General features: G+C 39.9%; 1 protein-coding gene across 9 annotated transcripts in view; it reads left to right on the top strand.

Annotated features, from left to right (window-relative positions):
- Positions 1-22,346, top strand: part of ARHGAP21 (Rho GTPase activating protein 21) — a 106,016-nt gene extending 83,670 nt beyond the window's left edge. For all 9 annotated transcript variants that reach the window (XM_083579162.1, XM_083579159.1, XM_083579158.1 and 6 more), the window contains 17 exons: positions 3,949-4,104; positions 4,211-4,310; positions 4,412-4,448; positions 5,699-5,824; positions 7,007-7,291; positions 10,053-10,117; positions 10,204-10,352; positions 12,056-12,189; positions 12,333-12,488; positions 12,576-12,654; positions 14,268-14,341; positions 14,431-14,520; positions 15,920-16,045; positions 16,237-16,278; positions 16,661-16,766; positions 18,634-18,665; positions 19,735-22,346. In XM_083579162.1, the coding sequence (XP_083435288.1) occupies positions 3,949-4,104; positions 4,211-4,310; positions 4,412-4,448; positions 5,699-5,824; positions 7,007-7,291; positions 10,053-10,117; positions 10,204-10,352; positions 12,056-12,189; positions 12,333-12,488; positions 12,576-12,654; positions 14,268-14,341; positions 14,431-14,520; positions 15,920-16,045; positions 16,237-16,278; positions 16,661-16,766; positions 18,634-18,665; positions 19,735-21,456 (3,479 nt within the window). In that variant the 3' untranslated portion in view covers positions 21,457-22,346. The remainder of the gene's footprint in view (positions 1-3,948; positions 4,105-4,210; positions 4,311-4,411; positions 4,449-5,698; positions 5,825-7,006; positions 7,292-10,052; positions 10,118-10,203; positions 10,353-12,055; positions 12,190-12,332; positions 12,489-12,575; positions 12,655-14,267; positions 14,342-14,430; positions 14,521-15,919; positions 16,046-16,236; positions 16,279-16,660; positions 16,767-18,633; positions 18,666-19,734) is intronic.
- Positions 22,347-22,755: the final 409 nt, after the last annotated feature.

Genomic DNA, 22,755 nt, shown 5'->3' with positions numbered 1-22,755 from the left:
TAAATTAAATTCCTCCTGAATGAACTGTAAGATGCCAGTGGTACTGTGAGACTTTGTGGTTGATTGTAACACTGAATCACAGTTGTCCATGCATTGGTAACCTCAAGGTTAGATTAATGCAGTGTGCTCTTTGTGGGGCTACCCTTGAGGCTGCATCTAATATTGAGTATGATGGACAGGCTGCCTATGGTAGCAGACAATCATCAGCATATAACACATGATTTGCCGGCTTTGCATTGCCTGCCTGCTATTGGGCCAAGTTCCAGGTTTTGGTACTAACATATACGACCCTATACAACTTGAGACCAAGTTACTTGAGAGACTGCCACACCACTTACAGTAGGTTACTGTATTCTACAGCAGAGTATCTCTATGAAGTACCCAAAATACCAGAAGTCACTGCATAGCAACTTGGAGCAGGACTTTCAGTATGGCTGCCCCCATTTTGTGGAACACTTATCCCTCTGATATACATCAGGCCCCATTATTTGTACTTTGCAGAAACAGTTGAAGACATTTCTGTTTTGTTAAGTTTTTCCAGCATGTTTACTTGTGTTGTTTTTAAGCCTTTTTTTAGCATGCTTGTAAATTGTCTTGAGGCTCACATGAAAGGAGATACAACAATAACGATAACAGGAACAACCACCTTATGGCCATTTCTTACATTACCTTTGACTGATGCTTGCACCTTGGGAGGTTTTTAAGCAGAGGATGGTCATCTGTCATGTATGATTTAGTTGATATTCCTGCATTGCTAGAGGTTGGACTAGATGACCCTTGGGATCCCTTCAAACTCTACAATTCCATGATTCTGTATTCAAAGGTTGTAGCAATGTCTTCATGTTCAAAATTATATAATCTAGGCTAATAGGGCTCAAAAATTCTGACACCCCTCCCCTTTCAAATAGCAGGATTCTGTGCTATATTGCAAACTGCTTTGAAAACTCCTTAAAGTGACATGAATGGTTTGTCAATACTGTATGAATGGCTGCTATTCATGAACCTGCAGATCAAAGGCCCTTGGGTGTTCAGAACTAGTTGCACAGTTATTTGGATCCTGGCCATAATGTTGAACTCTAAAACACATATCTGGCAGGAAGTTCACATTGGCATTTGGTGCTCTGCAGAGTTGAGGCTTAGCTATGAATGGATGTTAAACTGAAGACAGGAGTATGAAAGATTATTACTCCACAATATATGAAAGTTTGTTTTTGATGTTTGTGTCTTTCCTTTGTTGATATCGCTGCAGACCGTCTGAAATAGCTGTTTGCTGCTGTGTATGATGTAGCTTACTGGAATATTACTCAAGTACCAAAGCGAAATTGATTCTGACATCCTATTTTACTGCATTAAGATACATCAAGCAAAATTTAGTGTGATTCAATTAGAAGACTATGCCTAGGCAAATTTGTCATTTTTACTACTAGGAAGTTTTGAGGATTCCATGAAAATAACAGACGCATACTTATCTTTCTAAACTGTATTCTGATTTCAATTCCTCTATTGTGACTTGACATCCTTCACACTACCTTACAGACTGGCCACAGTGAAGCTCTTTGCAGGAATTGTGCTATGTACATCCTGAACAAATGGGCAGTGTTTTCTGTCAAGATTGTGCATATCAGCTGACTGCACCATATGCTGGCCTGCCTGACAGTGCAAATGGATGATTTTGTGAACACTGTTAATCTTTTCCTTCCTATTAAAAAGTAGAGGGGAGAGGTTGTATGTGTGTGATTTTACAATTGTCTGACTAGTAACAGCATGTGAAAAAATGCATTGAAGTTGTTCATAGGAAGTTGGCTCAGTGTAAAATGAATGCTTGATATTTTAATAGCATGACATTTATTCAAGCTTGACATAACCGCTCCAAATTCTTCAGGGATTCACAAGCTCTTTTTTGTAGGATAAATGTCATGTACAGTACTCTGGGAAATCATGTTGTTTCCTAGACACACATTACCTTAATTCTTGGGTATGAGAGGAAATGGTTTTTACTCTGGTTGGAGTCTGAGGCACCCAAACAACTGCAAATACAGCTCTTCTGAAAGCTTTTTTTTTTTTTAAAGAGCAGCTAATGAGGAGAATGTGTTTACTTGGATAATAATAAAATTATTATTATTATCAGATGTCAAGGAAATAAACAACTAGGAAGGATGTCAAGGAAGACATGGGGAAGTTTATAATTTATGTTCACTTGTGTTTTTAATACTTTGTTGGGGGCCGCACAGAGTGGCTGGGACGACGAGATAGGCAGATTATTATTATTATTATTATTATTATTATTATTATTATTATACGAGATAGGCAGATTATTATTATTATTATTATTATTATCATCATCATCATCGTCATCATCAGTAGGAGTAGTAGGAGTAGTATGGATGTATGCTACAGTGCATCTTGTTTTCAAGACCTGCTTTTAAGAATTATTCAGAAATAAAATCATTGTTAATAAGTGACAGTTGTATGAATGCCAGCTAATTATTCAGCTTCTTTTAAAGTGTCTGGTTTTCTAATCATTAGGAAGAATATTCATATTTAGCTGTGAAGTGTTTATGTGTGTTTAGTCTGGATTGTCACGCCTTGCTCCCATCTATAAGCTCTTGCTGCAATGTTTCAGTGTTTTAAAGGGGGAGATGCCAGAGAATTAGCTAAGTCCTTCTATTCTTGAAAATGTTGTTGTCATTATTATTTTGAAGAAGTCTGTGTGCTTGTATGTGCATGTACTACCAAACTTGGATGCTACAGGCACTGCCTCCTTAAAGCAGAGCCATCAATTACGCTTTGAAAACACAATGCAGTACGTGCTGATGTGTTCATTCAAAGAAAAGAATAAACCTCTGTTTGTGAAGGCTTGCATATTTCAATGGGCCTTTCAGAAGCACAGCGTATTAAAATGCATAGCACCTAGAATCAATACATATTAATGATCAGAGTGCAACATGCTCATGCTCTGGATTGCTGTACAGTTTTGTCCTGTACATAGAAAGTTTAGGAAAACTGCTTATCCTGTTATTTCTAGAATTTCATAGATCAGGCTTAATATTATCTTCTAGAATACGTGCCTGGTCTGCATCTTTGCAAATCTGGGAATCTCAAGATTTTTAGGCTTTCTTGACTGTTGCAGGATGACTCTTGTGGCACTAGAAACTACGAGGTGCTGGATATGTACAGATTGTGATAACTTATATCAGCAATTACTGGAAGTGATAATTGGTATGTAGCAGTAGCAACTTTTGACATACTAAAACTTGCACTGTGAATCTGAACTGATTATTATAACAGGATCATTGGGTGTGCTTGTGCTAGTGCATATGTGCTAGTGGCATAGGCTTTCTGTGAAAATAACAAAAAATTCCCTTCTTTGCCTGGAGATTAATTATAATGTGTGTTTTGATTATTTATGCATAACTTTCAAGTAGTTTGTTTTGCTTATTTCCAGCTTATTTTAATTGAAGTCTCACTTAAATGACAGCAGTCAGACACTTGATAGATTTTTTTTAAAAAAAGATTTGTTTTATTGACAAATGTATATGTAGTTAGATTTATATACAATCTTGTGAAAAAAGTATTTCATGAAGAAACTGAACACTGCAATAGTACATTTTTTTTCAGTTTAACATGTCTTCTTTTTTCCAGCCGTGTTATAAATGTTACAATCTTATCTTTGCTTTTCATTCAATTATCTCAATAATAATGTGAATTAGATTGTATGTATTCTTTAATTAATTTGTTTTTTCCCCACATGAATTTGTTTTTTCCTCTTCAAAAGTGCAGCAAACTATTTTTAATCATTTTTCTTCTGGAATGTCTGTGCCACAGAGGTGTTGTGTTGGTGTGTCCAGTAAGGGCACAGGGGCACCATACCACACCTCATTATCCCAGGTTGGGCCAATTAATTGACACTTTTTAAGGTTTAGTAATTCGCTGTGTATTGCCTTGTAGATGAGCCAGCTAGTCCCAGTACTGACCATGATATCGCCCACATTCCGGCTTCTGCTGTTATTTCAGCATCTGCCTCACGCGCTCCCACCATTGCTACAGTTCCTCCTAGCCCTACCTCTCTTGTCCCTTTTCGGCGCCAACTATCCCATGACCATGGTAAGTCACAGCTGTCAAGGCTTCTTTAGCTAATCCATTGATGAAATGTGGCGGTGGTGTTTGTTTGTTTTTTAAATAAATGGATATGCATTTGTTTTGACTGCAGAATCAATCAGGACTAGTGTTCTGGATGGTCAGTTCCCTGCAAAAAGTGAAAGGTCCAAATCGTATGATGAAGGACTGGATGACTATCGAGAAGGAAAAATGTAAGACCTGAATGAAAATATCTAAGTGCGTCTGTGAATATATGCTATATCCAAGTGTGCATTCAGATACGTTGACACTAATATCTACTCTCCGTCTTTAGGTCCATAAAGCATGTATCTAGCTTAAAGGGAATTAAGGTCAGTAACTCTTTATTCAAGATAATTGTTATCAGCTGTGAACATTGTTATCAGCTGTGAAAATAAGAGTACCCAGTGATGGTGGTGCATGTTTAAACATTATGGTGAGCAAAAGTATGTGAGGATATAGGCTTTATTAATGGAATTGCTTTACTACATTGAATTTTTGGATACTGATACCTTGCAGAGACCTTCGATTGGGGGCAGAGCCAGTGCATTGCATGCATAAAGTATCTAGGTTTCATCACTGTTATTGCAAGTTATAAGGATCAGGTGGTAGTTGATGGAAAACTCTTTTGTCTTCCTGTAACTCTGGAGTGCTGTAGACAATACTGTGCCAGATGAATATATATTCTGACCTAAGTTTAAAGCAATTTCCTATGTTCCTATATATCTGGATGATAAGTGGTGCAATGACACAGTATCCAAATCATGTGTGCAGCCATCTTAAGCACTGCAGCCACCTATACGTATGATACAAGTGAGCTAGGATTGGTCTAGGCTAGGGCATGGGTAGGCAAACTAAGGTCTGCGGGCCGGATCAGGCCCAATTACCTTCTGGATCCGGCCCGCAGACAGTCGGTTCGGGAATCATCACGTGGATCTCCAGCGTGCACGTTCTTTCCCTCTCCCTCACACGGTGGTGGCGCTGCCACCTTCTCCTCCCTCCTCCTGGCTTCTCTCCGCGCTGCCTAGAGAAGGAAGGGGGCTGGGCTTTGTTGGTGCCAGCAGCAGCAGCACTCGAGTGGCCGCCATTTTAAGCAGCCCCTTTCCGGAGCCCTTTCATGCGCCGCTCATACCACCGCCAGCCCCTGCCACTTGCAAGGCGCAGGTAAGCAGCCACTGGGGCTCATGGGGCTCTTGCATCATCCCCCTCACCCCGCAAAAAAATAATAATAGTCTAGCCCCCCACAAGGTCTGAGGGACATTGGACCAGCCCCCTGCTGGAAAAGTTTGCTGACCGCTGGTCTAGGGACACAGTGGGGCTCTCCAGTGACTGGTTATGCTTTGTCCCCATCTGTCCCTCTTGAAGACAGGCAAAATGGGGGCATGCAGAGACTAGCAGCAACAAGCTGCTGAATAATTGTACTGTGCAGCTGATGTTAGCTACCTGTCTCTGCTTTCTCCTTGCATCCACCATCCTGCCCCCCCCCAAAAAAGAAGAGGTATTGTTCCAGTGAGTACAGAGGTGGTTGATCATACCATGTTTCTTTAATTACAAAGTTGATGCAGTATGGTGTTTTCTTTAGGCCCCAGACAGCCAAACATCTTCAGAAAACTCAGGGTCCAGAAAAGCTTCTTCTTCAGAGGTCATCGGTGATGTCTCCAAGGAAGGATGCCTTCATTTTCGACAGCTAGGCACAGAGAAGGGAAAGGTACTGCTTCCTCCTAACATACAGCTAATAGTAAATACAAATTGTGTAGCTAATTATTTAGATGCCTTCTTTTGTCCGTATGGTTTTTTTTACTAGAAACTACTCATGTGTTTGCAAGTTTTTCACTGCAAGCCGAAAGGGCTAGATACTTGTTTGCTTTTCTTTCAGCAGCTCTTGAAACATTCCCAGCAGCTATCAGGATGTATTTGAGACTGTATTTCCAAATATGATTGAAGCATGCAGACTTGATACACTTGCAGCAGTGTTCTGTTTCTCTGGCAATTAGAGTGAACCTAGGGAACATTAATGAAATTAGGGGAATCCTTTTGCATGTCAGGTTCTCTATGCTCCGTAGTAAGAACAAATTGCTGATTCTTCAGGCTGCCATCAGTGCTGAATTAGCCAGAAGGAGTTTAAGCCTGGAAATGAAATGTATGGAAGTGGTGACAGTAAAAGTACTTCTTGTATATTTTGCACTCCTTCACACATCTGCAAGGAAACTGTCATGTTTGGCTAGGGAAGTATTTAAGCAGCAGCCAGTCAGTGAATCTGTCAGAAAATAGTGTGGTTGCATAAATGTCTACTTATTTATTTTTGCACATGTTACAGTATTCTGTACAACAGGGGTACGCAAACTTTGGTCTGTGAACCACCAGTGGTCTGTGAGTTTCATTCAGGTGGTCCACCACATGTCAACTTTAAATATTCTTATTGATTTTTATTCACATTTTAACGGTTTTTAAATTCTTAAAGTATATTTTATTGTATTACCTAAAAGTTCTATAACATTTGAATTGCAATCCAATAAAATACAGTATAAGAAATAAAAGAACCATTAAAAATATGATTAAAATCATATAGCATCTAGCGCAGCCAATTACAATTGCTAAAGGGGCAGAAAAATCATTAAGTGGTTTGCCTCAGCAATTTTCAAGTGGTTGCGGGGGTAGGAAGTTTGGGAATCACTGCTGTATAACATCAGTCATTTGTTTCAGAATAGCTTTTCAAAAGTTAATGCCTAGGAGGTTAGTCAGTGGTTGCGTCTTCCTCTCTTCTCTCTCCTACTGTTGAATTTGGACCTAAAGTTCTTCAGACTAAGGACTCGTTGTTGTTGTTTTCTGTAAAGCATCTTGTCTGTCCATTTTACTTTATTCAACAATAATGCTGGTTCATATTTTCCAGAGAGTTAGTGGGAGCATCCGGCCGTGGAAGCAGATGCATGTGGTCCTGAAAGGTTGCTCTTTATACTTGTACAAGGATAAAAAAGATCAAACTCTGTCCTCTGAGGAGGTGCAGCCCATCAGCATCAATGCTTGTTTGATAGACATTTCGTACAGCGATACAAAAAGGAAGCATGTATTTCGACTCACCACGTCAGATTGCGAATACCTGTTTCAAGCTGAAGACAGAGATGACATGTTAGCATGGATTAAGGCTATACAAGAAAATGGCAACTTAAATGATGAGGTGGTGTGCTTGTTAAGTCTTTATTTCTCCCCTCTGATGTCTGTTATATACTTTGTCAAAGGTCACACAACTAGTCCCAATGAATATGGTGACATTCTACTGAACTGAAAGAAGCTGGTGTTTACTGAAGTATAATTAAAGTTTGACGGCATGCATAGGTTTCTTTCTCTTAATGCTATGCACTTTCTCTTTCAATGATGGGCAGTAGCCCAGCTGTTTTGCATGTAGCTGAATTAATAATAAATTCAATTCATTTATTACTTATTAGATTTGTATACCGCCTTTCATCTGAAGATCCCAGGGTGGTTGACAAATACAACTGCATTATGAATAGCAGCTTAACTAGTTTTATTAGCGGTTAGTAGGTAGACTAACAATGATTATTATTTTAATAATCATTGTTAGTCTACTATTATTTTAACCCCCTATGGAGAACAGTCCTATTATTTAAATAATTATGTGTTAACACACTGTAAACTCAGTATAAAAATACCAAGGGGGAAAAATTGAATCAGCCAGTAAGAGAAATAGGGGTACAGGGATGGAGATCTGTGTCCATCTGGATGTTTGTTGGGCTACATCATTGGCATTGCTGTCTGTTGACAATGCTGTCTGGGATTGATGGAGTCCATCAACATACAGAGCGCCACATGTTCCTTGTCCTTGACTTACAGATAAGTGTCAGGGTCAGAGTCTTAGAATATTTTGAAAGAGCAAGTAGAGAAAACTATTGAACTTTCTTTTTTAACTACTACTGAAAATTTGCATGTTATTCAAGTAAGATAACTGTCTTAAGGAAAAAGTTCTGTGCACATTTATCAGGAAGTAAACACAATGAGACTTACTTTTGAGTGAAATTGCATAGAGTTGTGCTGTGTGGTTCCTAACTCGGCCAAGAAGCTCTGGGTAACTTTGGGCCAGTCAACACCTCTCAGCCTACCTTGCCTCACAAAGTTGTTGTGAGGATAATATGGAGAGTGTATGATGTATTCCTCCACCTTGAAATCCTTTGAGGAAAGGTGGGATATAAATAAATAAGCTCTAGTAAACTGTTTTGTTTGACCTCTTTAACAACAACATCATTTGCCAAGGGAAGTGGTTTTAAGAAAATTGAAATTATTTAACTTCTTTAGACTGGTTAAAAAGTAGGCCCAGTTACTTTTACTGAAGCTTAGCTAACTGTTAATTAAAACTGCTTTTTCGGTGGTACCTAAACTGCTTTTACAGTGCAAGTCTATGAATATCTACTCAGAAGTAAGTCCCACAGAATTCAGTGATACTTACTCCAAGATATGTATGTATAGATTGCAGTTTTTTATGAATTTGTGCTAATCAGTGCTTTTCCTTCCTGTTCTTATTAATCATTTTCGGTGTATGTAACTTCTAATGGTGAATGATGAAATCATAGCTGGTCTGAATTTCCATTTAATGATCTAATGTTCCATATGAAGTACCCTGTTGCTATGAAACCCAAATTTAATTGGCTATCACCCACACCTTTTGCACATCTGAAAATGCCACCCAATACTGAGGTTTAAATATTTAAAAATTGTAGCAGAGATCAGGGTGCAGAGTCCTAACATAACTTCTCTCAGACTTTGTACATTTACCTGTAAGTAATTCCCATTAATTAGGCTTTACTTCTGAGTAGACTTGTATAGGATTGCACTGTTGTGCATCCATTACTCATGGACATTGAGGCTACTTCTGACACTCAGTTGTTAATAGCAGCCAGGAAGAGTGTCTGGTAAAAGTGGACTGCATTGAATATGAATCTGCAGATAATGTGTTTGATGTGGAATAGATTTATAAGAATAGTGCGCTTAAGATACACACACACACACACACACACACACACACACACACACACACACGTGGGCAGATGTGAATATGAATAGTTGGAGATCTTTTACACAGGTATTAGTCATAGTTTCGAGCTACTCTGTTTCTTGGAATACTATGATTGTTCCCGGAGAAGATTTGTCATAAGAGCATGACGAGAAGGTGTTGCTGTTTTCCACAGCTGTTGCAATGCCTGTGTAGATTGGTAGGCAGATAAGTGTGCAGTTAGTTGTGATTTTTAAGAACCATTAGTCACATAAAGTTAATTGAAGATAAATGCAATTCAGGATAAGGGTATACTGTTTACAAATTTTTGTTCTCAGTTCTTTGGCTTGTAAAATTACTTCTGCTTTCTTTCAGATGTTTTCAGCTATGTCTGCAATTCAGTGTGTAATAGCAATGCATGCTCAAGGCAGGGGTAGCCAAGCTGGTGCCCTCCATGTTGTGGATTGCAACTCCCATTGGCAATGCTAGCTTGGGTGATAGGCGTTATGGTTCACAGCATCTGGTGGGCACCCTGGTTTGAGGCGCACAGCATCTTATACACTGAATTCTGCCCTTCCTGTGTCTTCCCTGCTCACTTTTCTTTTTCCTTTTTTAAAGTGTTACACATATCAACTATATATGCATGACCAAATCCTGGCTAAAGCCAGAATTCAGAAGTCAGGTTTAAACCATGGTTATCTATCATAGTTTCTTTGGAAGCCAATAACTGTAGTTTCTGAGTCTGGATGTAGCTGAGGTTCCTGGTGTGTTTCCTTGCTTGCAAGAAGTGTGTGGGTACATGACGCTTGCACATATCTGAGCTTATAGTTATGCTACTTTGTCTTTCTTATGGTTTACTGTCTCCTGAATGTGGCTAGATAATCTCAGTTATTTAAAGCATGGTCTGAACAATATTTCTCAATTCATTTTACAGAATGCAGGGGTCACAAGCAGGGACCTAATTAGGGGGAGAATTAAAGAATACAACACAATGATGAGGTAAGCAGCCATGTTGCAGTCTAATAGCTCATTTGATCTGAAACATTGGCCCTTTGCTTATGAATAATATAATTTTATTTTTTCAGTGCTTCGAGCGGCAAAACAGAGCCATCTCCCAAAACACCTCGTCAGACCCTGAGTATAAGGCAGACACTTCTTGGTTCTAAAACTGAGCAAAGAACTCAGAGTCCTCATTCTCCCAAGGAAGAATCAGAAAGGAAATGCTTTGCTAAAGGTTAATGTATATCAATATCATTACTAGTTTCAGCTCTTCCAGATTTACACCAGAAGAAAGAGGATGGTAACACATAGGAAATGACTTTTAGTCATTGGGCGCTTGTAGGAGTTTCATGGACTCTTAAAACATGAGTATCCAAAGCACTCCCTCCATATAGCCAATAATAAGGAAGCCCCTCCTGTGATGCAAACTTTTCTTGCTCACCAGTAATAGGGAATCTTGGTTAGGTGCACAACCTGATGGGCTGGATAGCACAGTACAAAAAAACCATGCATGTTTAATTTCAGGAATCTTTTAGTTTCACAAATGGTTTAGAATTGCTGGTTTCAGTCTTCTTAAAAATATACTTTATTGTGTACCCCTTCACCCTCAATAGTGTGTTATATTTTATTTTTCTCAGTCACTTTCTTTGTTGGGGGATTTGGGTTTTGCTATAGAATAATGAAGAAGCTTTAGCGCTCTTGTTGTTGAAAAAAAAATAGCTTTGTTATTCATTGCAGTCAAGTATTGTTGCAGACCTTGTTAATAGAAGACTTTGCTGCCATTATGATTTTTAAAATTAATCGCTCCCTTTCCTCATTTACATAAAATGTAATATGTCAGTGCTCAAGTGCAGTGTATGTATGTGAGTTCTGGCAGTGAAAGTATTGAATAAATTTTACAATAATAAGATCAATTACCCTTAATTACTATTGAAGGTTTTCTGCATTGCCTCAAATCAGCAGGTAAAGTTTTTAAAATTGATGAGCATATGTAACCAGCATGGATCAAAGCTGTTTTTCTACATGTGCATCATGCAACTTTAGATAGTTACCATTGAAATGTATTCAACAAAACTAGACCATTCCAAAGTGTAGGTACGCTTTTACACAAGGACCATGACATCACAGAAGATGGTCAGAAGTATTCATTTGCTTTTGGGACGCGGGTGGCGCTGTGGGTTAAATCACAGAGCCTAGGACTTGCCGATCAGAAGGTCAGCGGTTCAAATCCCCATGACGGGGTGAGCTCCCGTTGCTCGGTCCCTGCTCCTGCCAACCTAGCAGTTCGAAAGCACGTCAAAGTGTAAGTAGATAAATAGGTACTGCTCTGGCGGGAAGGTAAACGGCGTTTCCATGCGCTGCTCTGGTTTGCCAGAAGCGGCTTAGTCATGCTGGCCACATGACCCAGAAGCTGTACGCCGGCTCCCTCGGCCAATAAAGCGAAATGAGCGCCGCAACCCCAGAGTCGGCCACGACTGGACCTAATGGTCAGGGGTCCCTTTACCTTTACCTTTATTCATTTGCTTTAGTCCAAGGTCATTTCCCCCCTAATCTTTTTCACAAAGATTTTCTCAAGTAATTGTATTTGATAGTATAATGTATTTAACTGGTTGGTGAGGTAATGGAAGCTGTTTCTGAATATTTTTTAGGGAGGGTTACTTCCAAATGAATTTCTTGATGTGTTTCTTGCTATTACTAATTGGGAAATGTTGGGAGGTGGTTTGGAAGCCAGAAGTGGGTTGTCAATAAGAAAATACAGGTAACACATTAACGATAATGTTTGTGGTGGTTGCTGGATCTGTGTAGGTTTCCTGTGTATATGGTCTTACTGCTTATTCTGATAGTTCTACCAAGAAAGAACTTATTTGGAGTCAATTAGATCATGGATTTTTTTTTTAAATCTGTTTTCTGTGTTGCTTTTGTCCCTTTACGAAAAAGGTGAGACGAGCCCACCGAAAGGTACATGGCGAAACATTCCCAGTATCATGAGAAAAACCTTTGAGAAGAAGCCATCTGCTGCTGGGACTTTTGGGGTCAGGCTAGATGACTGTCCCCCGGCTCAGAGCAACAAGGTCTGAGTTAAAAATCACACATTTACATTTTGCTTTGAAAATGTGTCTTGTGTTCAGAAAACATTATGGGGAGGAAGTAGTAAATCAATCTCTCTCTCTCTCTCTCTCTCTCTCTCTCTCTCTCTCTCTCTCTGATTTTTCAGTATATTCCACTAATAGTTGATATATGCTGCAAACTTGTTGAAGAAAGAGGCCTTGAGTATACCGGTATTTATAGGGTTCCTGGAAATAATGCTGCTATCTCAAGCATGCAAGAGGAGCTCAACAAAGGGATGACTGATATCGATGTTCAAGATGATGTGAGTGAAGCCATGTGTATTTCTGCCTCTATAAAATTTTCAGTTACCTATAGGCTAACAAGAATGCTCTTGTTTCTCACTTCTTAGAAATGGAGAGACTTGAATGTCATAAGTAGTTTACTGAAATCCTTCTTCAGAAAGCTTCCAGAACCCCTCTTCACTAATGGTGAGTTTTCTCTTCCAATCAAAATGGCCTTTTTAAAACAAATCCGTGTTGTAAATTTCTTATGGTAGATTAAACCAAATAACTGTTGTGATAATTTCTAAAGAGTGTCTAGTTTACTCCCAGTCCTTCTCCCTGTTACACTACTGAATATATAGTCTAGATGCTTGATGAACTATTTTCTTCCTTCCTTTTCCACTTATCCCAAGGCATGAATTCAGTCATTAAACATTGCTCTCATTCATTTCAGTGTTCCTTAACCCCAACCACCTTCATTTACCAGTTTCTAGAAGGGATTTAAGACAGGGAATGGGACCAATAACTCAGCTTTGGATGCAGAAGGTCCCAGGGTCAATCCTGACACCTGCAGCAAAAAGGAGCAGGTAGAAGGCGATGGGAAAGTCTTTCCTCTGCCTGAGAATCCTGAAGAGCTGCTGCCAGACAGAGTAGACAGTGCTGAGTTAGATGGAACTGTGGTATAAGGTAGCTGTCTTTGGACTGGCTGCACAAATTGTGGCCCAACTCCACCAGTCGTGTATTGTAGGGTGTCAGGTGTTTGGCTTTATAAGCAGGCGTTTTCGTGAAGCCCCCGTGAGCTTCCATTCATGGTTGTTGAGTTGTATTTGGGTGGGCTGGTCACAAGGAGTCATGCAGGCCTACTTGCAGGCAGGTCACAAGTTGTTGCTCACAAATAACGTGCTCAGAACTTGTTGCTGTTTCTGCAGTTGTTGCCTTTTAGAAGCCCTGCTCTGTGCCTTTTGAGAGCAGCTTGAGATAGAAATTGAGCCAAGGCTTCACCACCTGCAGTTTGTGTGTGCCAGGTTCCACGAAAAAGGTGGTTAAAGTAGCTGTTAAAGGTGGAGTTATAGAGCTCTTGGAGGTTATGGTTTATATTAATATATAGTCTTTTGCAAAAAAATATGTGCATGTCTAAGAAAAATCTAAATTTGAGTTGCTAGTCGCCTGACCTTAGTCAATGAATCACTTAAGTAAAATCTATACTTTGATTTCAGTTTGGGAAACTGTTGTATTTTACTTTTTTCAAAAAGAAAGAGGGGAGATTGAAATCAACAAATGCTGCAATAAGTTTGGACTTGGTTGTTTAAGAACAAACCCCCCTAGACAAATCTTTCCTTATTTGAAAGTGGATAGTTACAATACAATTAACCAGTAGTATCTAGATGATCTGAAATTTATCCTAACATTGTCAGATGTAGTTTTATTCAGGCAGACTCTGTACATTCATTATGGTTTTGTCCAAATGGAATAGTTTCAGATAAAGTACAAATGAATGACAGGGTATAATTTTAAGCCTCATTTAATCACTGTTTGATAGAAATGAGGTGTGATTTTTTTACAATTAAACTTCACATCATGTTATTAGAACCTCTTATGGAGTAAATTTATAGCCTATATAATATGTTTTTGCTGAATTTCTAGTAGACAGGATACAGGGACTCAGGCAGGCTGAATCATCTGCTTGCTTTATGATGAATTTATAATGTGTATTCCAGTCCTTTGCTTAAGTCATATTGCATTCCTTTTCTTTTCCTAATAAAAAAATCTGTTAGATTGTATATGATGTCCTGCAATAAAATAATTTTTTCTCTCTTCAGACAAATATGCAGATTTCATAGATGCCAATAGAAAAGTAGATCCTGTGGAACGACTAAAAACACTAAAAAGGCTGGTATGCTGATTTTATATACTCACTTAGGCAAATTATTTGTGGTTATGTATGATTTTTTTAAAGCTGTGTGATGTAATCATGTGTTTCAGATCCGTGATTTACCTGAACACCATTATGAAACACTCAAATTTCTCTCTGCACATTTGAAAACGGTGGCAGAAAACTCAGAGAAGAACAAGGTAGCTGGATTATGTGTTCAGAGGGTTTATATTCAGGATTATTGGGTTTCAGGGGTTTTGTTTTGTTAATCAAGTCATAATGACAGCACTCTGGTTTTCATGATATTAAACATAGTCCAGACCATTTGGGCCCTCACTGTATTTGAACCTGTGTTCACTTTGTCCGCTTGGTGAGTTTTAAACCATGGTGTGAGCATGGGGAAAACCTGTGAAAAGCAGGTGAAGAAGCATAAAGCTCATGAAAAACTCATGATCTGCTGTAAAATAGTGGCCAGCCCAACTCTTAGTGAGCTGCTTTCCAGTTGAAGTTTGGGGGAGAAGAAGGCAATTCCAAGCCTGAGATGAGGGGGATGGGGATGGGGATGGGGAAGTGTTGTGTTGAACCAGAGATGTTTTGCTTTATTTCTCCAAAGTGGTGAACTCAGGTCGACAGCAATGTTTCTTTCCCTCCAGCTAAGCTGCATCTAGGGCTAATGGGCAGAGGATGGATGGGAAGCCCCCAAGTGGAGTTGCTGCTGCATGGTGTGCTGGCTAGGAAACCCCTAGGAATGAGCAGAGGGCTGCAAGATTAAGACCTTTTCCAGGAGAAATGTACCTTTTAGATTCAGTCAGGAGCAGCTGCAGCTCCCTGGTTAGCTTGCAGAACAGAAGCTGCCTAGGAATGTTTTGTGTGCAGCATTGGCTTAGAGCCTCAGAACTTCTTAGGGGAGCAACGCTGAGCTCTGCATCTTTTGCCTGGGAGGCCGCCGAGAAGGAAGGGTAGGATTCATTTGCTAACATTTGCGGTTCTTTACGTCCTGAAGAATCATAGAATTGTGGAGTTTCAAGGGACCCCGAGGGGTCATCTAGCTCAACCCCCTGCAATACAGGAATCTCAACTCAAGGTGGCCACCCAACCTCTGCTTACACCCAGTATGATTAGAAAATGGTGTGCTAAATGGAGCCATGTTTTGGACACTTCTCAGCATTGGGGTTGGAGGGCGGGAGGTTGCCAAGGGTTGCTATGCCATTCTTTCATCTGCAGAGTGAACAGCTAGAAATCACTAGTAAAATCTGCCTTTTTGTCAGAAAAAAACCATAAACGGGGCCCTGCTGGATTAAACAAAGTATTTGCCTATCCCAGCACCCTTTTCCCCACAGTGACTCGCCAGACCAGATGCCTTTGGGAAGCCAACAGCAATGCATGCAGTAGCGCTCTCTGCTCAGGTTTCCCAGGAACTGTTCTATAGAGGCACATTGCTTCTTATACTGGAGATAATACCGTGCCTATTAGCCATCGATAGCCCTATCCTCTATAAATTCATCTAAAGTCAGTCTTTGCTTTTATAGAGGATGTGAAAGTATGGAACTGCATTCCCTTCTGCAAACGAGTAAATCACATTTGTTTTCTTATTGTCAGATGGAACCAAGAAACCTGGCGATCGTATTTGGTCCAACTCTTGTGAGATCATCTGAAGACAACATGACACACATGGTTACCCATATGCCAGATCAATACAAAATTGTAGAAACACTTATCCAAAAAGTAAGTGAGTTTATTTCGCTGTCCCAGGAAAAATTATGCAGGCAGAGCTGCTCGCTTTAGCTAGACTGGGTTTGATTCTGATTCTTCTTTTTTGATCTGCTCAATCCTCCTTTCCTTATATTTCGGCGTCGTCCACATTTTCATGATTTCACTTTTGTGGGATTTTTCACTTCTTTTATTTTAAATTGTAGCATGACTGGTTTTTCGCAGAAGATGATGCCGAAGAGCCCCTTGTAAGTACTGACCCTTAACTATTTGGATTCTGCCTCTCTTAATTTAGGCCCAACAGTAAAGTATCTCTACAACGAGCACATATTCTCCATATGTGTGAAACTTGCTCATCACAAGCAACTTTTTACCCCTCTACTACCATGCAGTAATGAAAACAGCAGATAATGTGCCACTGACTGTGAAGTTGTCTCAAATAGAATAGTTCCCCCTCTCCATTTCCCTCTGTTTTGGGGGTGTGCCCCCCCTAAAGTTTTACGGAAATGTTAGATTTATTGAGGAATTGGTTCTTAGGTGAATAATTGCAGTTTACTAAATACTGTTGAATCGTGATGAAGCCTCTGACTTTGACACAATGATGAAGAGATCTTTGTTTATTAACTGTAGACAGCAGTTCAGGAGGAAAACACAGTAGAATCTCAGCCAGTGCCAAACATAGATCATTTACTCACCAACATTGGAAGGACGGGAGTATCTCCTGGAGACGTATCAGGTAACTCTTGCCTGGACAGTGTTAGTCTGTAGGCTAGAAAACTCTCTTCTAATGATTTGTTATAATCCTCTATTTCCTTTTATTTGCTAATCACTTGATTTCCCCCCCAATCTAAATGATTGAAAGCGTTTTGTTTAAAGGAGAGCAATGGTTAGGCATGTTGCATGCATGTTCTATGTTCGGGATGCATTCTTGGGCAACCGAATTGTAATTCTTAGACCACGAGAACTATGCATGCTCACGATTGTGTCATTAACCATGGTTTTTCGTGTAATTCTTACCACAAGGTGAACAGGATTCCTGCTAGTGTGTAAGTGGTCGATGGTATGGCAGAAAGCTTTAGCTTCCAGGTTCTGTTCAAATTGTACTGATCTGCAAAGTCAGGAAGGCTTAAAGTTCACTTTGTTTGAAAACTAACCACAATTTTTCCCTAAGTATTTTGTAATAGGTTATGTTTCATATTTTGCTAAACAAGTTGCTTCTATTTAATGACTGCCACCTTATTATTCTGCTAAGTACTACTACTGTTGCAAAACTCTTACTCTCTCGGTGACGTTTTCCCACACTGCCACCATAACTGTTTCACTAACCAAGCATGTTGTTGATCACAAATGTTATCCCTTTGTTTCTAGTTTGTGTTTTAGTCCGTAGAAGACTTTTTTCAGCATTTTATTGAAACAGTCCCTCTATCCTGATGTTGAAACAGGAGAAGTGGGAGGAGTCTATCACACGGTGATGTCACTAGTGGACTCTGTGATGTCACTTATGGACAGCTGGAACTGTAGGAAGAAGGAGGACTGTTGCCCACATTGTAGCTGCCTTGTCTGCAGAAACCCCCGTTTCTTGTAAATGCACAAAGAATTAGTTGATCTGTACTGTAAATTTTTTTCTTTTAAAGAGTATTTGAACAGATCAGTGCTACTTTTTAAAAGTGTTTCTGCTGTTTCTTGTTATTTCTGAAGCAGACCCTGAGGAGAAATAGCATGGTATGGTCCACCAGTCTTTCTAGTCATTAGCCATGTGTCAGAAGGGGCATGGCATGGGGCTCAGCTCATTAATTCTGAGGTTGGGATGGGGACCCCCTGAGAGTTTGGAGAATGGCAAAGTCAAACATCGTTTGGTCACTGTGCTAGCCCCTCCTTATCCCCTTTATAGCTGTTTAACCTCTGTCCTCGTTTTCTGCCAGACAGTAAAATTATGGTGTCCATTTTTCCATTTCATAATAGCGCTTCTTTTTTGAGACGAGTACAAAACTGATAGCTGTGGAAATCTAGTTAGCAACAATTTGAAATTTCCTTAATGTGTAGCTCAGAGGAGCACCTGAAAATGAAACTGGGGCGCCTTCACATGTAAACTCCAGTGCAAACAGTTTGGCAGCATACAAACATGACTTGCCAAAAAGAACATTTGAGAATTGTTTCAGAAGGTAGCCAAAGGCTCTTTAAAAAAAATAAAAAATAAAATTGTGCATGTTATTTACAGGAGCGTACAGAGTACAATCCTGAAAAGGTCTCTCAGCTGCGGTTTTGCAGGGCTGTGTATTAGGACATTGAATAAATATTAGTATTTCTGTTCTGCTTTATTTAGAAGAACTTGGCTCCTTTGCCATTTCTGTCATTTGAGCTGATTCTGCCTACAACTCACGGCATCCTTTCATGGCGGTGGCTTTCTGTGGTGCAGCTTGCATCTTTGTGAGCTCTTCTTATCCACTTTGTTCTGATTATTTATTTATTTTGTTACTTGTTTGCTCTCACATTTTGTTCTGTGCTTGTCTTCTTTCATACGTCCGGCATTGTCTATAGTGTGAGATCAAGCTCTGTTCAGTGATGACTAAAGTGCTCTATTTTGACTTTCTCTCTCTCAACAGATTCAGCTACTAGTGACTCTGCAAAATCTAAGGTAAATCATTGCACTTTTAAATTTTCTTCTAGCTAAATATTTATCTGCTGTGTTACTTGCGTACAGATGTGGGGAAGTAGACAAATGCTACACTCCTGGTATTTTAGTGCATTTCAGTGCAACCCTAACAATGTCTATTCAGACGTAAGTCTGATTAAATTCAGTGGGTCTTTCTCCCGGGTGAGTAGGGTGAAGATTTGCAGTTATAATCTTCTAAAGGTCAGATCCACAAAAGGATTGAAAGTCTTTTATTGTAAATATAGATTATATTGCAAAAGGGACCGGCAGCACCACTGGCGCAAGAAGAATAGTATAATAAACAGAGCACTATACTGTACTGTAATTAAAGGGTGTTGAGTACATTCAGGAAAATATTTGTAATATAGTTAATGATAAGGTCTCTGCCATGGGTGTCCATTTTCTGTTTTTTAAAAATATTATTATTATTATAATATTGTTTTTCATGTTTTTTAGCATATTTTGTACATCACCCTGAACTATATATGGAAGGATAATAATAAATCAACAGTAATAATAAAATATTTGGAAATTGCAGTCATGAATTAGCATTAGAAGATAGTGTTACTGTTTGGATATTGCATACATAATATCTTGACTTTCAAAATAGATTTTAATGTTCATATTTATCTATTCTGACAACTTTTGGGGAGGGAAATATCTTCAACTAAGCAGATCCTAGTAGAACTCAGTAGGAAAAGGCTCTTCGGCCCACACTACCTTCCTTCTGATATTCTTCCTTATGTTCGCTCTCGGTAGTTTATTCCTAAGACAAAGGGAGCCATTTCAGACCAGGTGACTGTAGATCTGTGCTTATTAAGTAATTGGTGAATTTATTAAATAAGTCATCTGGCCCATTCCCGTTCAGTGACAATGGTAGAGCTTTCTCACCTTGCCCATTTAAAGTAAGAGTCCAAAAATGCTTCTTTAGGTGACACACATTTTAAATGTAAGCTTTTATTGTGTCAAACAAAGCATGGGTTTTTGTTTTCTAACCTCTGACGACAATTATGACGGTATTTCGTTTTGTTTACTTGTCTGTCCCATACAGGGTTCTTGGGGATCTGGAAAGGATCAGTATAGCAGAGAACTGCTTAAGTCCTCCATCTTTGCAGCAGCCAGTCGCAAGCGGAAAAAAACAAAAGAGAAACCGCAACCCAGCAGCTCCGAAGATGAGTTAGATAATGTGTTTTTCAAGAGGGAGCAAGGGGAGCACTTTTGCGGCAGTTCGGCAAAAGATAACCCACCTAAAGAGGAACCGGAGAAGGAAATGGCAGGGAGAAATGCGAGAATGGTAGCTCCAAAGGAAAAAGAGAGCAGTGTTAAGAAGCCTTCTGTGGCAGCCAAGGGGGAGGCTGCGTTGCCAAGGAAAGAGTGTGGGCCCTCGGAAGACCGTACAACATCTTACCACCAAAAATATATGAGATCGCCAAATCTCAGCTTCCGGCTAAGTACCCAGAGAGATTGTGTGAAACCACCTGTTTGTCAAGCCTCTTCTCAACTGGAAGAAACAGTCTCTGACTCAGGCACGATGGTTAGCACTTCTTCACAGGCTTCTCTGCACAGATTCTCCTGCAAAAAGTTGGCCAACCCTGGTGAGTTTTTAGCAGCTGATGTCAGCTCCATCACTTCTGATTACTCCACAACGTCATCTACCACGTACCTAGCTGGTTTGGATTCCACCATGCTAAGCCCCGAGGTGCAGTCAGTTGCGGAGAGTAAAGGAGAAGAGGCTGACGATGAGAGAAGTGAACTGATCAGCGAAGGTCGCCCTGTGGAATCGGACAGCGAGAGCGACTTCCCCGTTTTTGCCACGAGCTCTGCAGTGGAAAGGCTGTTCAGGGGGAAGACGCAAGACGTGGCAAAGGGCAGCCGGAGGAACTCTGAAGAAAGCGAAGTCAGTTGCACAGAGGGAAGTTCAACGCCCAAGCTGGACAACCGCAGACTGTTCAGCTCACACAAACTTATTGAATGTGATACGCTATCCCGGAAGAAATCAGCCCGGCACAAGACGGACAGCGAAGGCTCCGGAGATGCCAAGTGTGAGAAGGAGTCGCCAGCGGTGTCCAAAATGTTTGACATCATGAAGAAAGGAAAGTCAACCAGCAGCTTAGCTGCGTCGGCTAGAAGTGAGCCTGAAAAGCAGGAGCCCACATGGAGACTCAAGATTACAGACAGGTTAAAACTGCGGCTCAAGTCGTCCGCAGATGATATGTTTGGAGTAGGCAGTCAGAAATCTAACTCAGCAGAGACCGCCAAGAGAAAGAACATCAGGCGAAGGCACACTTTGGGAGGCCAGAGAGATTTTGCTGAAATAAGTGTTCTGAATTCTTGGAAAGTCCAAGAGAAAAATCCCAACAGGGAGAAAGATGCTTCAGCCGTGAACCGGCTGAAGCCCAAATGCCCAGCACAAGACCTCTCCATTTCAGACTGGCTTGCACGAGAGCGTCTACGCACTAGCACAACCGACCTTAGCGTGGGGGAAAGCGGAGAGCCCAAGCGGGAGAACACTAGCAGAGTAGCAGATTCGTCAAAGACAGACCTCTCTTCGTCTGCAGAGATGTGGGCAGAGGAAGGTGACTCTTCTTCTAGCAGTAGTTTGACTCTGGTTCCTCGAACACCAGTGTCAGGATCGCTGCAGCCACTAGACCATGTTAATGGAGAAAGCTACCAGAATATGAACAAAAGCAACTTCAGCCCAGCAGTTGATGCCCATCCTCATAAATTATCTGGGACCCAGGTGGTTAGATCTCGATTCTACCAGTATCTTTGAAATGGAGAGAGAAATTCAGATGTCCACTACAGCAATTCAATTAGCAGCTTCTCTTTTAACACTTTCCCAGTTTTTCTGTATGTGTTTATTTCCCCCTGTATGATGTTAATTTGCAGCTCTCAAAGGAGGTTTGTTTCATCTATATGCGCTGTGGAAAAGGTCTTTATGGTGCATTAATACAGCCACAATATTGGGTGGGAGGGTAGAGTCTAAAATATATATATATATATAAATAAATATATATAAATATATAAAAATAAATTTATTTTAAATAAAAGTATATTTGATTGCTGCATACACATGTGGAACAAAGCATCTAATGCAACATGTTATGTAATGTGTACATGTTTTTTATGACTGACAACTGGCATTAGTATGCAGGAAAAAATGTTCTTTTGGCTTTAGTCACTAACAAGTGCCTCATCAAAAAAAAAGTTCATTTGGTTTGTTAGGGTGCCATAATAATTGTTAAATTAGAGGATGTTAATATAAACAACAAATGAATACATTTTACTGGTAAGAAGTTTCATGACATTTTACAAATTTTAACACAGGTGGGTACAGAGCTTCCATTCCTTAGGCATTCCAGTTGGATTTCTGAGTTTTATATTCCAGTTTTAATACAGTTTTTGAGTTTTATGTGACTTGAATTTTTAATCTTTCTGTAAAATAAGTAACTTAAATGTATATACTCCATCTGTATCTTTTCCTCAGATACCAGATTTGATATAAATGTTGTAACATAGGCGTGTAGATAGTGGATCCTGGATGGAACTGGTTTCTTTTATTGAGAATATAATTCTGCATGAAGACTTTAATGAATCCAAATCTGTATCATGCCTGTGTGCATACCCGCTTAAAACACTGGAAATAAAATTGTTTTGATGGTTCTTTGCATGGACTGACTTTCCTTAAAGGGGGAAGAATGAAAAATGTCAAGTTCATATCATCTAAGTTCACTGACTATACCCACCCAGTATGAGAAAATGAAAAGTGTTGCCAAAAAGGTCCATGATGTAGGAAATGGTTATTAAAATAACAGATGAATGCTTTGAACAGGGCTTGTTTGTGAATTTTATTTAGGGATGGGGCTGATGGTTTAACATGGATTAATTGTTTTGCAGCCCACTCTTATTGTCATATTGTTCTTGCAAACAGAAGCCTCTACTGAGAACCACTTTGGATATATCAAAGACCTTGTGCAGGTTTAACGAGCGTCTGTTTTGTTTTGTTTGGATTGTAAGGACTTCCAAGCTCTGCCGCATGTTACTTTGGGGATTTTGGGTGAGGTATGCCCTA

The sequence above is a fragment of the Podarcis filfolensis genome (assembly GCF_964270895.1).
Source record: "Podarcis filfolensis genome assembly, chromosome: 12".
Lineage (NCBI taxonomy): Eukaryota > Metazoa > Chordata > Lepidosauria > Squamata > Lacertidae > Podarcis > Podarcis filfolensis.
The sequence above is the reverse complement of the archived record's forward strand: the minus strand, read 5'-3'. Positions and strand labels throughout refer to the sequence as shown.